Source organism: Polyodon spathula, chromosome 1 (genome assembly GCF_017654505.1).
Source record: "Polyodon spathula isolate WHYD16114869_AA chromosome 1, ASM1765450v1, whole genome shotgun sequence".
Taxonomy (NCBI): Eukaryota; Metazoa; Chordata; class Actinopteri; order Acipenseriformes; family Polyodontidae; genus Polyodon; species Polyodon spathula.
This window is the reverse complement of record NC_054534.1, coordinates 8,633,202-8,645,973: the sequence shown is the minus strand read 5'-3', so window position 1 is coordinate 8,645,973 and position 12,772 is coordinate 8,633,202. Positions and strand designations below refer to the sequence as shown.

Here is a 12,772-nt window from a genome sequence, read left to right as displayed (position 1 = left end):
TGTCAAGGTTTGTGCAGGAGAGGGATGATACTGTGCAGAAATTGGTTTTTGTGTTTACAAACTGCTAAAAAACATTATCTGAAGTGACAAGGTCGGGGTGAGTGAGTATATTGACAGATCCCCCAGTTTTGTTTTCATTGATTCCAGCTCATAGACGAATTTAGCTTGAAATGTTATACTGTTATCCATGGGCATTTCTTACATTTCCATAGAAACCCCCAAGTATTTTATAAATATCTTCATAAGATGTGCATTCTCTACAGCTGAGACTATTTGTTTTTTGTTTCAGCCAGTCCTGAAAGACAGCGATTTTTTTTTTGTTGCTTTCTTCCAGTTCATTTAATTGTTCTTCATCCAAATCGGCATGCCTACTTACTTCTTTGGGGGATTGATTTTTTGCTGGTAACTGGTCACTCAGTTTTATAGTTACAGTGCATCTGTAACTGTAAACAAGATGGCTACCAGCACTTTAAATTCCGTGAGGCAGCGCAGTGATGTTGAATATGTGACAGGGCTAAAACTGTCCCTATCCATCCAATATACTGACAGCTGGAACCTTGTTCAACCAATCACATTGCTTGATTCACGTTCCACTGCCGACCCTGGATTATAAATATGTATTTACCACACAGTGTGTCAGATTGCCTCACCATAGCAACTCACTTACCAAGCAGCAGTACAGTGGTCTGCCTCCAATCCTGCTGCCAGGCCAATCCTAAGCACTGTACCAAGCTACTGGAGATGAGTCCTGCTTGGGAAGTCTCCTTCTGGACTTGAGATGAGATGAACCATCCCCAGTTGTTCAGTGCCAAGATCGCAACTTGGATGAGTGGGATTCAGAACTTGTGTGACTTGCTTTACACTCCAATCAGCAAAGTTTTTACTAGGTGAGCCCCTTATAAACATTCACCCTGTTAAAAACATAGCCAAGTGTAGCACAACATAGCCAAAGGAAGTTAAAGCATGGGTAAGCACTGCAAAGCCCAGAGAGGCATGAGGCATGGAACTATGGTAAATGCTTATGAAAATAGAAGGAAAACTGCAAAATGTCTGTTCAAATTGACTTGGTAATAAGGGGACATTAATAATGCAGGATCAGTTTTAATGACCTGAAGAGCAGAAGATTTAAATTGCACAGCCTTTTAATTCCACTGCTGTCTTCTTTGAGGAGTGATTCATTAAGTGGTAAAATACATTTTTAGAAAAGCCACCTTCAGTGTAAATGTACCGTAACACTGCTCTTTAGATCATTAAAATGTTATATTCATTTTGCAATATGCTTATTTAGAAGGGATAGATACAGTATAGATACTACTGTGTACATTATAGCCAAACATAACGTATGTTTAGAATATAGTTACACATATATGAAAATATATATATAAGATATATTGCAGATGTCATTTTGCTAGCAATTTCTTTTTCATGGGGGTTTTCTGTTTGCTTTTGTTCTTGTTGCTTTTGGAGCAAATTGTTTTGAAGAGCACGAAGTCCCTTTAAGTTCTTGAATCAAATCATCTTTTGGAAAAAGGAAACAAAAGTCTCCCTTGGATATTTAGCAGCTTTGGACGACTTGTCTCCGAGGTTACATTCAGTCACATGAAGTTAAGGGAGTTCAGCGCTTGCCTCTGTGGTTATACAAGAACTGCCCAACAATCATTTCTGCAGTATATTTGATGCACTGTTGAAATAATGACTCACGAGTCGTTGTAGGAGTCAATGCTGTTAATGCAAACGAATGCAAACAGCTGGAAATGCGCAGCAGCATTTTGAAGGATTCAGTTTGGAGGCAGTTAATTTGCATCCTGTCTATTCATCCAATCAAGGAAGCTAGAATGGTAGACAAATGAGACAATTAGGTTGCATCTCATAGCCATAGCTGTAGCACACAGCACAGCCTTTAATGCTGTGATATCTGTTACACTGGGTGTGAGCTGTTCCTTCACAGATCCTCTTCGGTCACGATTTTTAAATGTAATGCCATGCCAAAACTTTCAATTATAAAATAGATTCATAGATAGGAAATGTAACGTGGTAGAATTATACATGCAGTCACTGCAGGGGAGATGAAAAAGCAAGAATAATATTTTATGTACATGAGAACAAATGATATGTGAATATGTAACTCTTGATAATACTCTTAACTGACATTTGTATTTATTTATAAATGCTCTAGGTACTCTGCACTTGTGCATTGGTAGAGTAGTTTCCAGAATATTTTCAATAAAAAAATGAGAAAGTGAAATGTACTGCAGTGTATTCAGCATGAAAACACATGAGACAGGCCTGCACAGCAGTTCACTGAAGCACTCAAACAGAGAGGCTTCAACACCCAGTCAAGCACCAGGGTTTCAGGGAGTGTTTAGGCAGACTGATTCCATTCAGCTGTCAAACTGTTTCCTCTCAACAACCTCTCAACCCCATTAGTAACCTGAACTGAACCACAGTTATTTTCTCAGTTCCTTAGTTAAAGAACACAATAGGGACCTGTTTCCTGTATATCTGTCATGAAACTGAGAAATTCCCATTTGCATAAAACAAGCCTTATTGAATAAATGATTGCAAAAGCAATTTATTACTGCCACATGTTAAAATCCTTGAAAAACAGTATATATATATATATATATATATATATATATATATATATATATATATATATATATATATATATATATATATATATATATATATATATATATATGTATGTATCATGACATCATCTAATTTAAGTTGATATTTTGCTGTCTGGTTCTTTAGAGTAAATGGCTGTTAATACATTTTAAAGATATGTCCTTTACAATATTTTGTTTTTTATCATATGGCAAATCTGTTTTACATTTGGCTATTTTTTTATTTTGCTAAAACGAGAATATGTCAACATTTTGTCATTAGTTTCAATGTGTCAGAAAAGGGTTTAGAATTGTGGAACGTATCTTGTTTACTATATGAAAAAGTTCACAATGTTAAAATGACATACTGAATTAGTAAGTGGAATGTATGTAAGCATTGTGTAACATGTGTCAGTGAAAGAAACCGCAAAGTAACTACACTAAATAAGACCAATGATCTCTTTTTTTTTTTTTAATCACATGACTGTTTTGTCTCTTGGCTATTTCACAAGATGAAACCAAAGTATTACTCACTAATACCTGAGCCTGGCATATCAGCCCAGAAAGTTATGCAGAAAACAACATACGTTGCCAAAGGAGCAAAAATAAAAAAAGCAGCATTTAAAAACATATGTTGGTCACTGTAAAAGGGGTCAAAATAGGGTAACCAACAACATTTTGATGCATCTCTTTAATGTATACTCCACTGTCATGAAAAAAGAAACACGAAGCAACCTTACATTGCCAATTACAGTGTCAAAATACAAAATCAGAACTGATAAAACGGGGCACATAAACCAATCCTTCATTGAACTTAACCCTTAATCCTGGATCCCCCTATGGTTTTAATGGGTGTTACACTGTCTTAATTTATATGGCATAAGCTCAATCTCATTTGGATAAAAGGGTTGCATTTCCAGTATAAATTCCTGTATAATGTGACAAGTTGCTGTACCCTAGTAGTTAACATGTAATTCAAAAATCCTGCACTCAGATTGGCTGAAGTGATTGTAAGGGGGGGCTTTAGGTTGTAGTTATGCAACTCTGCTCATAGAGTTCCTATAGAACTGCACAGCTAAGCAATGCCTTAAGTTAACTGCAGCTCAGACAGTTCTGAATTATACTGTTTTAGAGTTTCAAATGATTTAATAGAAATAATGACAATTTGGGTCTGTACATTATCTGTGACAACCCTTCTTGCTATTAATCAGATTATATAATTAATGTGACTGTTTTCACCAGCCCTGATTAGCACTAGGCTTGGACTGTTTAGTGTTCCCTTAGGACAGGTAGTCAGATGTTTCCTGATAACAGAGAATCCTGTGAATGCCGCCTCCATTCTGTATCATTATGCTCCAGTAGTTGTTTCAGATTTTCATACCATTTGTTATGAAGGCTGTTTATGAAGGAACTCATCTTAAGGAATCTTAATTTCAAATCCAACATAACAATATCCTTGAAGCTGCAGTGTCCCACAATCCTGTTTAGTTTTACATCTCATTCTTTTAATAATTAGCCCCTTTAATAGTTACATCTGTACATCACTCTGCGCCAGAGAAGAGGTGATCAAATTGATCCTTCAATTGATGAGCGATTGCCATTTTATACGAAATCACTTGTGCAAATGTGTCTCAAGATTGGTGCTGGTGGTAGTTCGTTGCTAGGTAACCAGCAGTTTTTACTTTTATCAAATCTTTATTTACTTTTACCTGCAAGCTGCTCTGCGATTCGTTAGTTTGGTGTGCCTTTGTTTTTATTGGGTAATAAAAGCTTATCTACTGTTTGTATGTATCCCTATTGATTGTAATAATGTCACTTGGTATAATGTGACATATTAAAGTGCATTTCAACACACAGTAATTGACCAATCATTCATTATGTGGTCGTGTACAATCATAAAATATGATTGCAGAACTGTAGCTTTCACTAGTTTTTTGTAAGAGGATTTGATTCTGTTTACGCGCATTATGCGACCAAAAATATACCATTGTGTTTTCTAAGATAGGGCTTTGTATTACAGCAACCACCATTCCAAATATATATATTTTTTATTACTTTCAATAGCCATTTACAATGTGTACGGGTCAAACTGGGGTGAACAAGTTCCTTTACCACTCTGACCTATTCTTTCCTCGTTGTGGTTTCGCAGTAGCAGTAAAAGGGAGCGCCTCTGTGAATCTATGACAAACAGCCAATTCCTCCTTATCTGAAAGTAACCCACTACAGTGCTACAGTGTGCATCTGCAGCTTTGTGATCTGAGCCTTCTGCCTGAGGCGCGTGATTAAAATGGAACCCTGCTGCAGGACTGCTCTTGTGTTCTTGCAGGTTGCCTGACAAAGTGTGTCTTCATTCTGCAAATATTCAAAGAACCTCTTTCTGCATACATGTATATTGTGCCCTATTTGTCACAGCTGACAAGCAATTATAAAATTGTCAGAGTAAACACTTCCCCTCCCCGAACTATAAACTGGTTCAGCAGGTGTTGATTGAACAGTACGACCCCACCCACCACAGCTTACCTAAGTTCTCATTTATTAACGCATTTGGTATTTCCACTATTCACTGGAGGCAGAGTGTTGCAGGGGAACAGGTTAATGGCTAACTCTGGTGGACCAGCTGTACTGTATGAGAGTTCTACATCAGCCACAAGGTTACTTAAAGAAATGATATACAAAGTTATTCTAAAGAACACAAATAATAAATTCATTGAGATAACTGGGATATCCCAGCCATGTAACAGGTAGCTCAATAATGGTGGTGAAACTGAATATGCATTGCTCAAAGTGTGGAATAATACACTGCCCCCAAAAATGTGAAGACAGCTCAAGTTAAAGCAGTTTGTTGCTCAAAGGGCTGTGCAGCGTATCCCATGGGGTGCTGTTTTCTGCAAGAATCGGCAAGCACGTGGGAATTTGTTGATTGCTAGCCTTAGGGATTGGTGTAATCAGGTGGCTCACCCCAAGTTTAACTCAATGTAACTTAAAATAGAAATATTAGTCTTACATCCATTCTCGAGTTTTAACCTCAATCATTTACACACCAGAGCAAATCTGTTACTGTTAAAAAAAACACAATTGTAAATTCCCGAATGTTTGTGTTGCAGTACTAATGCTGCACTTATTGTACACTTAACTGTTATTGCAAACCCAATCATTGGGCTAGTCAGTAAATGATGTACCCAACATCAAATTTATGAATTTAAAATAACAACCTTATTATAAATAAAAAGAACTATGGAGGAATTGACCCCATCAGTAAAGTCCCATCTTGTTAATGCTGCTGCTGTAGCAATACTAAATAAAAACTTTCACCCAAGATGGAATATTTAATTTTTACCATTGCACAGTAATCCTCTTTTGTCCAGTGAAAAGTACATGCTTGCATTGTTTTTTTTTTTTTTTAATTGAGTGGTTGTCTTACAGAGTGATATTTATGTGGATATGGGCATTTTTATGCAGCTAGCATTTGTATTACATGCAACCAAATGTACAGAAAGTCAAGATTGCTAGGAATGACATTATTGAAAAACTGATATTAGTTTGCCCAACAGATCTTGCAGGTGGTTTTAACTTAGCAGGGATTGTTTCACAAGTGAGCGTGTTCACAGTGACATATACACTTAACTGGTTTCCTTTCAGTTTGGGAAAATATTTTAAAAGTGTTCATTTTACCTTTATAATTGCTTGCTGCAAAAAGTTTCAGTGTTGGTATCACGCGTTGAAGTCTACGGATCTCCCCTCTTTCTCTCCTGTTTCAAAATACAGGTTGCAGAGCTGTCATGACGGGCAATCTGAGAGCCTGCAATCTTTCAGAAAAACGTGTTTCCTTGGTCTACCTGCTTACAATGAGAGAGCTGGAGCCTTTCTAAAAGTGTAGGAAGGAGGGTGTAGCCCTTTATTTAGAACAAACACCTCAAAAGGCAAAGTATACGCAGAGTACAACCGCATCTAAACATTGTGTGCTACACAAAGCACCTTTATTTTCCCCCTCTGTGCAGATGTTTCTTTTGTCAAAAGCCCCCTAGCCTTCTTTCAGCATGTTTGAAAAACAATGTGCCAGTGCATATCAGGACATTTCAGTTTGGTTTATGCTTTAACCCTTTCATACTCAGCAACCTCAAAATGGGGATGAATTTAAAATAAATAAAAGCTCTTTATATGGGGACATAAGGGAGACACATATGCACAATAACCTCACATAACGATTCCACCCCCACCCTAAATAAAACAAAACTACTTTTTTTCTCGCCATTTCAAGATTTCATGCATGAAAGGTTTAATAACCTCTTACTATACAAGTCACCATATTAATAATTCACAGTTTTTAAAAGGTCACATTTACTGAATAATGGCACTTTAACCTAGCTAAAACAGCATTATTGAACAAAAGTCAGATTTTCATAATCCTGTTATCATGTGAGGAAGTTGGCTCTTCCTAAAATAATGTACAATCCCGTGCACAAGCAGAAATCTGTCTTCTCAACAGTTAGAAGTCCCAGTTCCATTTGAACTTGAATTGTAAGTATTGCTCCTCTTGGAATATTTCATTGAGCTGAAGGAGACTCGCATCCTTTCCACGGTCCGGTTGCTCCTACAGAGAAAGGTATTTTTCACATGGTCTCTGAAATCTTGTGAAACAAAGTAATAGATAAATGGGTCAATGCAGCTGTTCAAGCTAGCAAGACAGAGCGCAGTGATGTAGAATGCATAGGCTTTATCGATACCATTCCTTCGGAGAATAGAGTAGTGCACAACCAGCATGATGTTGCTGGGGGTGAAACACACCAAATACATGACCAGAACTGTGATGATCAGCATTATTGCCTTCCTGCGCTTCTTGCCAATGTTCTCATCAGTCACTGATGCGGTCAGGGTCTTGATCATTAAAACGTAAGCTGTCACAGTCAGCACAGCTGGGAAGAGAAAAGCACCGACAGCCATGGAAACAAAGTAACCAAACATGTTGTAAGCCAAATCCCCTTTGGGCAAGACATCGTGGCAGGTGGTTATTTTGGGGTATGTAATATTGAGGGTTTGGTTTGAAACGTAGAGAGGAATGGTGCTCAGTGCAATGAGAATCCAGATGGTGATGCAGATGCACACTGCAATCTGCGTGTTCTTTCTGTGGTGGGACATTGGGCTGACAATGACCCAGTACCTCTGGACACTGAGGCAGGTCATGAACAGAATGGAACAGTACATGTTTCCATAGAAGAAGCCCAACATCACTTTGCAGAGACCTTCTCCATAAATCCAGTTGTTCCCATTGATGTGGTAGGCGATCTTCAAAGGGATCCAAATGACAAACAAGAGATCTGCAAGGGCCATGTTTGCCATGTAAATAGAAGCCGGGTGTCTATTTTTGGTCCTGAAGAGGAAGACCCAAAGAGCTATCCCATTGGCAGGCAAGCTGATAACAAACAGAATAATGTAGACTATTGGGAAGAAGACCGTGGTCAAGTTGCTGGTAAGAGTATACTGGGCAAAGTCATCCACCTTGTAGCTTCCTAGGTTTTCTTCGTCTGGTGTGCCAATGAATCCTCTGCCACTTTTATTGGTCCCTGCAACACAGAAACAGATGGTTTCTACAGTTACTTTCTATGCAAATACTGAGCTTTTAGCTTTAAAACCTAGCTCCCAGCTAAGTACAGTAAATACTGTTGATATTATAATGCCACTTAGAAAAATAAGGGGTACATTTACAAAAACAAAGTTAAACGTGTTCCCTTCACATGAAAGTGAGCCAAATTCTAAATTTGAAAGTCCCCCCTCCCCCCAGCAGGGCCACTGATCTCTAGCTTACTTCTGGTGGTACCAAGCATGTGAGTGGCCTTGAGAGACATCTTTCTTTGTAACTCTGGCGTAGTTTGAACCTTTAATTTATATATTTTGGTTTTGCCATTAACATGAATTAAAAAGGCTCAAATTTTGACTGAATTACCTTTCACTTTTTATCTTTAATTTCTTAAAGCAAAAAAGGTTACTAAATCACTAATTTGATTGCTTGTATTCACTGTCAAATAAAAGCAAAACCCTAAATGTTATTTGACTGTTTTGTGCGACGGGGAGGGGGACGTCAAAAATGCCACACCAAAAAAAAAAAAAAAAAAAAAGTTATAGATGAAGTAACATATTTGTCATGCTAATGTTGCTTGTAGTGATTTCTGATGCATTATACTTGTTAGGATAATACTTATTAGGACAAATATAGATATATTCAAATGAAACCTGTATTTAACACTTCAGTACAATTTCTGAGAAATATCTAAATAAAGACCAACTGCACTCACAAAATAAATGACTTTCACTTAATAATAAAAATTATTCATAACATTTCTATAAATTACTAAAAAAAATACTATTATTTGACTAAAACTTACTGTATTACTGTGGAAATGGAGAAATAATTTATAAAATTAAATAAATAAATTAACTAAAAATAAAATTACAAAGCTGTATTACAAAGGTTTATAAAACAAGAAACAATGAGTGTTGATAATCTGTTGCATTTGGACATTCTTGCTATTTCCATGTGTAGTTTTTTTTTTTTTTTTTTTTTTGTCTAAGTTTTCTAATTCTAAAATTTAGCTTCCTCTCCTCAAGAATTAAATTGTGGTATTGTTTCTCCATTACACCGTGTAACAATTATTATTATTATTATTATTTTTTGTTCCTGGGTAGAAAAAAACAACATATGAATCCAAATTAACATGTATTTACAGTATAATCGTAAATATCAAAACTACTCAGTTCTAAATCTTTTGTAGTCATTTTTGTATTACTTTAGTATAAATACATGTTAATTTGGATTCCTATGTTGTTTTTGCTGACTTTATGTGAACGAAAATACACAAAAGCTCCCGTTTTCTCATTGGAAATAGTGATATTTCAAAATATCACTGTCCTGGTCACAAAAGAAAAGTTTGTTGGGAATAATAGCCATTTTCTATACTCTTGAGGCATAAGCAATTAGGAAATAACACTTACTAGCCAGGAACAAAAATTGTATTACATAGTGTGATCATAGCCATGGTGACGTTTCTCGTCTCTCGTCTCTCTCCCGGTGCTCCTGTACAGCTCGCTATATTGGGACCTCATTTTCTTGCTCTAGTCTATATGTGGAGTATGGCTAATTAAATAACTTTCGGTTGTTACAAATTGCCTGATTTCGTGTAAGTTTTGTTGTTACCGTGTCAACATACCTTGGCTATTTAACAGAGTTTCGCTTTCTGTGAAAGTTTCATCAGCACTGCATTTTGCTTCAGGCACAGCTGACACTCCCACATTGTCACCGATATTCTCCTGCTGGGTCAGACAGACTCCACTCTCTCGCCCACCGGCAATCCCCCAAAACATCGGAGATTCCTCCCCAAAATTTTAAATAACCAATTCTGTGGTTTGTTTCAGCTTTGAGGGAGGTCCTTTTGAAAATGTCCTTTTAGTCTTGTACAACATTCTTCCACCGTTTTTGTACGTCTTTGACAGACCGCACACACAGCGGGTTAATGCTGTTAACTTTTTTTTTTGTCCCACGCCTTGTGTCCGAGTGGGTTATAACATTTCAGAAAATGTCCCCCAAAGTATAGATTTTTCTGCATTATATTCCTCTAACAGGCTCACATTTTCTGTTACTGTAAACTGAGAACACCGGTGGTTCAAGAAAGCGTCGGCCCTGTTTGCTTTTTCGGCTGTCCCCAAGGTAACAGGAAATTCCCCTGTCGGGACAATGCACTCTGATTGGCTACATATTATTGTTAATAAAATAAGGAATAATCCTCTCCATACACCGAAACTCTAACCTCAAGGTCCGTAACCTATTAGTAACATTTCGTGGAACCTTTGCACTGCGTTTTCAAGTGTCTTAAAGTTCCCAGAATGCGTTGCAAAATTGACTAAGAGGGGTCTAGAAAGCCTATTTCACACAACCGTTTTAACTGTGTGTCTTAACATTAGAGTAAGCCAAATATGTAGGTCTATGTTTATGCAACCGGCCCCAGGACTCGGTAAAACTACTGTTCTGTACTGGACTAAATATAGATCGAAGGTTTATACAGTGCGTTGCAATCTTGTACACCGTGCCTATTTATATTGTGGGTGCTGGCAACAATAAATGGCCTGAACCTTACACAATGAGCTCTTGTCTCTTTTGTATGTTTAAATTAAATGACATATTGCTTCATCCGGATTATTTTCTGGTTTAATTGTAATCTGACATGTCAAAGTAGAATGTGATCAATATAAAAATACTTTAATACTTCTAATTGTACTGTTGTGGTTACATATCAATTTGAGACAAAAAAACTAAAGTATGTTGAACTGCACCAATAGAATAAAATAAATTACCAAATAAATCTAACACAAATAGGTCAGCAAGTTTCACACCGTTACTAACGTGTGAAACAAATACAATTAAATGACAAACCCTTAAAATGTTCCAGTCATTGCGCCATTTGACATTAAGACAGTTTAAAACTTAATTTTAACTGAAGTTAAGACGCAATTGATTAAAGCAAAAACACCTTTGCAGTAGCTAAGGGCTGTAGGGTCCTATGAAATTGCTTGAAACCCAAAGTAGCCACGAATCACCAATTGTACCTTCATTTTGGTTCAATGCATTCTGACAAATACCTGTACTGTAATCCGACCCATGCTTCGGGGATTGCATAATCGAAACTCCAATGACAACACCTTGTGTCGCACTGAATATCATTCTATAAAAAACAAGAGTTTATTGTTTCTGCCAACTGACGTTACGCTTCTATACATTTGAAGAACTTGTATCCCTAACGACGAGGGATGTCTCAATAAAATATAAATATTCCAATATTAACTCCCCCACAGAAATATGCTTTCTTGAGTACAATGTGCCGCCAAATGTTAGCTTTAAATTGGGTCGCTATTTACATTAATATTTAAAAACACACAAAAACAAACTGTCTAAGCATGTATTTCAGTTAAACAAAAAAGCCACTCAAATATGAGGATCTAAATTTGGTAAAATACAGAAGAAGAAAAAAAATCTAAAACTTTTTTTTTTACGTTGCCTGTCAGGCATGCATAAAATAAGGAAAAAATCAACACGTGTGCATCAAGAGTCATACATATATATATATATATATATATATATATATAGTATATATATATATATTATTTATATATATATATATATATACACACACACACACACACACACACACACACACACACACACACACACATATATATATATATATATATATATATATATATATATATATATATATATATATATATATATATATATATATATATAACAAAAACAGAACCAATAAACTTGTTAGCTCATGAAGACAACTTCTTGTTATGGATTTTTTTTTTTTTTTAAAGAAGAAACCGAAGCTCACCCAACATCAACACCCGCGCACCTAATCGTCATGTCATGTTTGAATTATTCTTACCGTCTTCAGATGCCATCGCAGGCACAGCAAATATGCACGCCACCAGGTATACAAGTTCAGCAAAAGCTCTCATTGTCGATGTTTGTCTTGGCGTTTCTGTAAAACAGCTGTAACTCTGGTTTTAATGAAATACTGTGCTCGCTTCTTCTCATCCCGATTTACTGAGAGTCCTTTTAAAGAGTGTAAAGCGCTGCCGCACCCATAACATTGAGCCATTACTCTGTCACCTGAAATATGTCACCTGCACGTGACCACGACCGACAGTCCTCCTGGTTGGTTTAATCTGTGAAACATTCTCCGGCTCTGATTGAAGAACCAGAAAGGTGAGGAAACGTTTTCTTTGGGTGATAGATAGTTGGTAGGGTTAGAACGATTTGTAAGCATTTTTTCATTCTTTGTTTACATTGTGTATCTATTAAGTTTACACATTCATTGTGTTAGGAGGTTTAATATATGTTTTTACTTTGTTATTGTTGCTGTTTGAGTATTACGAGGTAGGTATGACCTTACCTGCAAATATGTTGTGCTGTGTTTTCCCGTTATCTCGTATTCCGATTTCAGAGAATCCCGCCTCAGTTTTGGGTTACTTAAGCCAATCATTTGTGCATTTTTGTTTTCAAGACCCGTGGTCCTGTCCACAGTCGTGAAAAATAGGATAAATATGGGTGAAATAAAATCTAAAATATATTGTGCAGTGTACCCTTACACTAGTCAAAGTGGCAGTCT

The 12,772-nt window shown here is 36.7% G+C and overlaps 1 protein-coding gene across 1 annotated transcript; it reads right to left on the bottom strand.

Annotated features, from left to right (window-relative positions):
* Positions 1-5,956: 5,956 nt before the first annotated feature.
* LOC121313580 (proteinase-activated receptor 2-like) lies at positions 5,957-12,267 on the bottom strand. Its single transcript, XM_041246271.1, has 2 exons — positions 12,047-12,267; positions 5,957-8,170 (listed from the first exon to the last, which is right to left on the bottom strand). The coding sequence occupies exons 1-2, from the start codon at positions 12,117-12,119 to the stop codon at positions 7,089-7,091; spliced, it is 1,155 nt and encodes a 384-aa protein (XP_041102205.1). The 5' UTR covers positions 12,120-12,267; the 3' UTR covers positions 5,957-7,088.
* Between the last annotated feature and the right edge of the window lie 505 nt (positions 12,268-12,772).

Excerpts from the sequence above, each read along its gene's own strand:
- LOC121313580 (XM_041246271.1), bottom strand. The coding sequence starts at position 12,119 with ATGAGAGCTTTTGCTGAACTTGTATACCTGGTGGCGTGCATATTTGCT. Across the intron at positions 8,171-12,046 it reads TGCGATGGCATCTGAAGACG|GGACCAATAAAAGTGGCAGA; the intron begins GTAAGAATAATT and ends TCTGTGTTGCAG.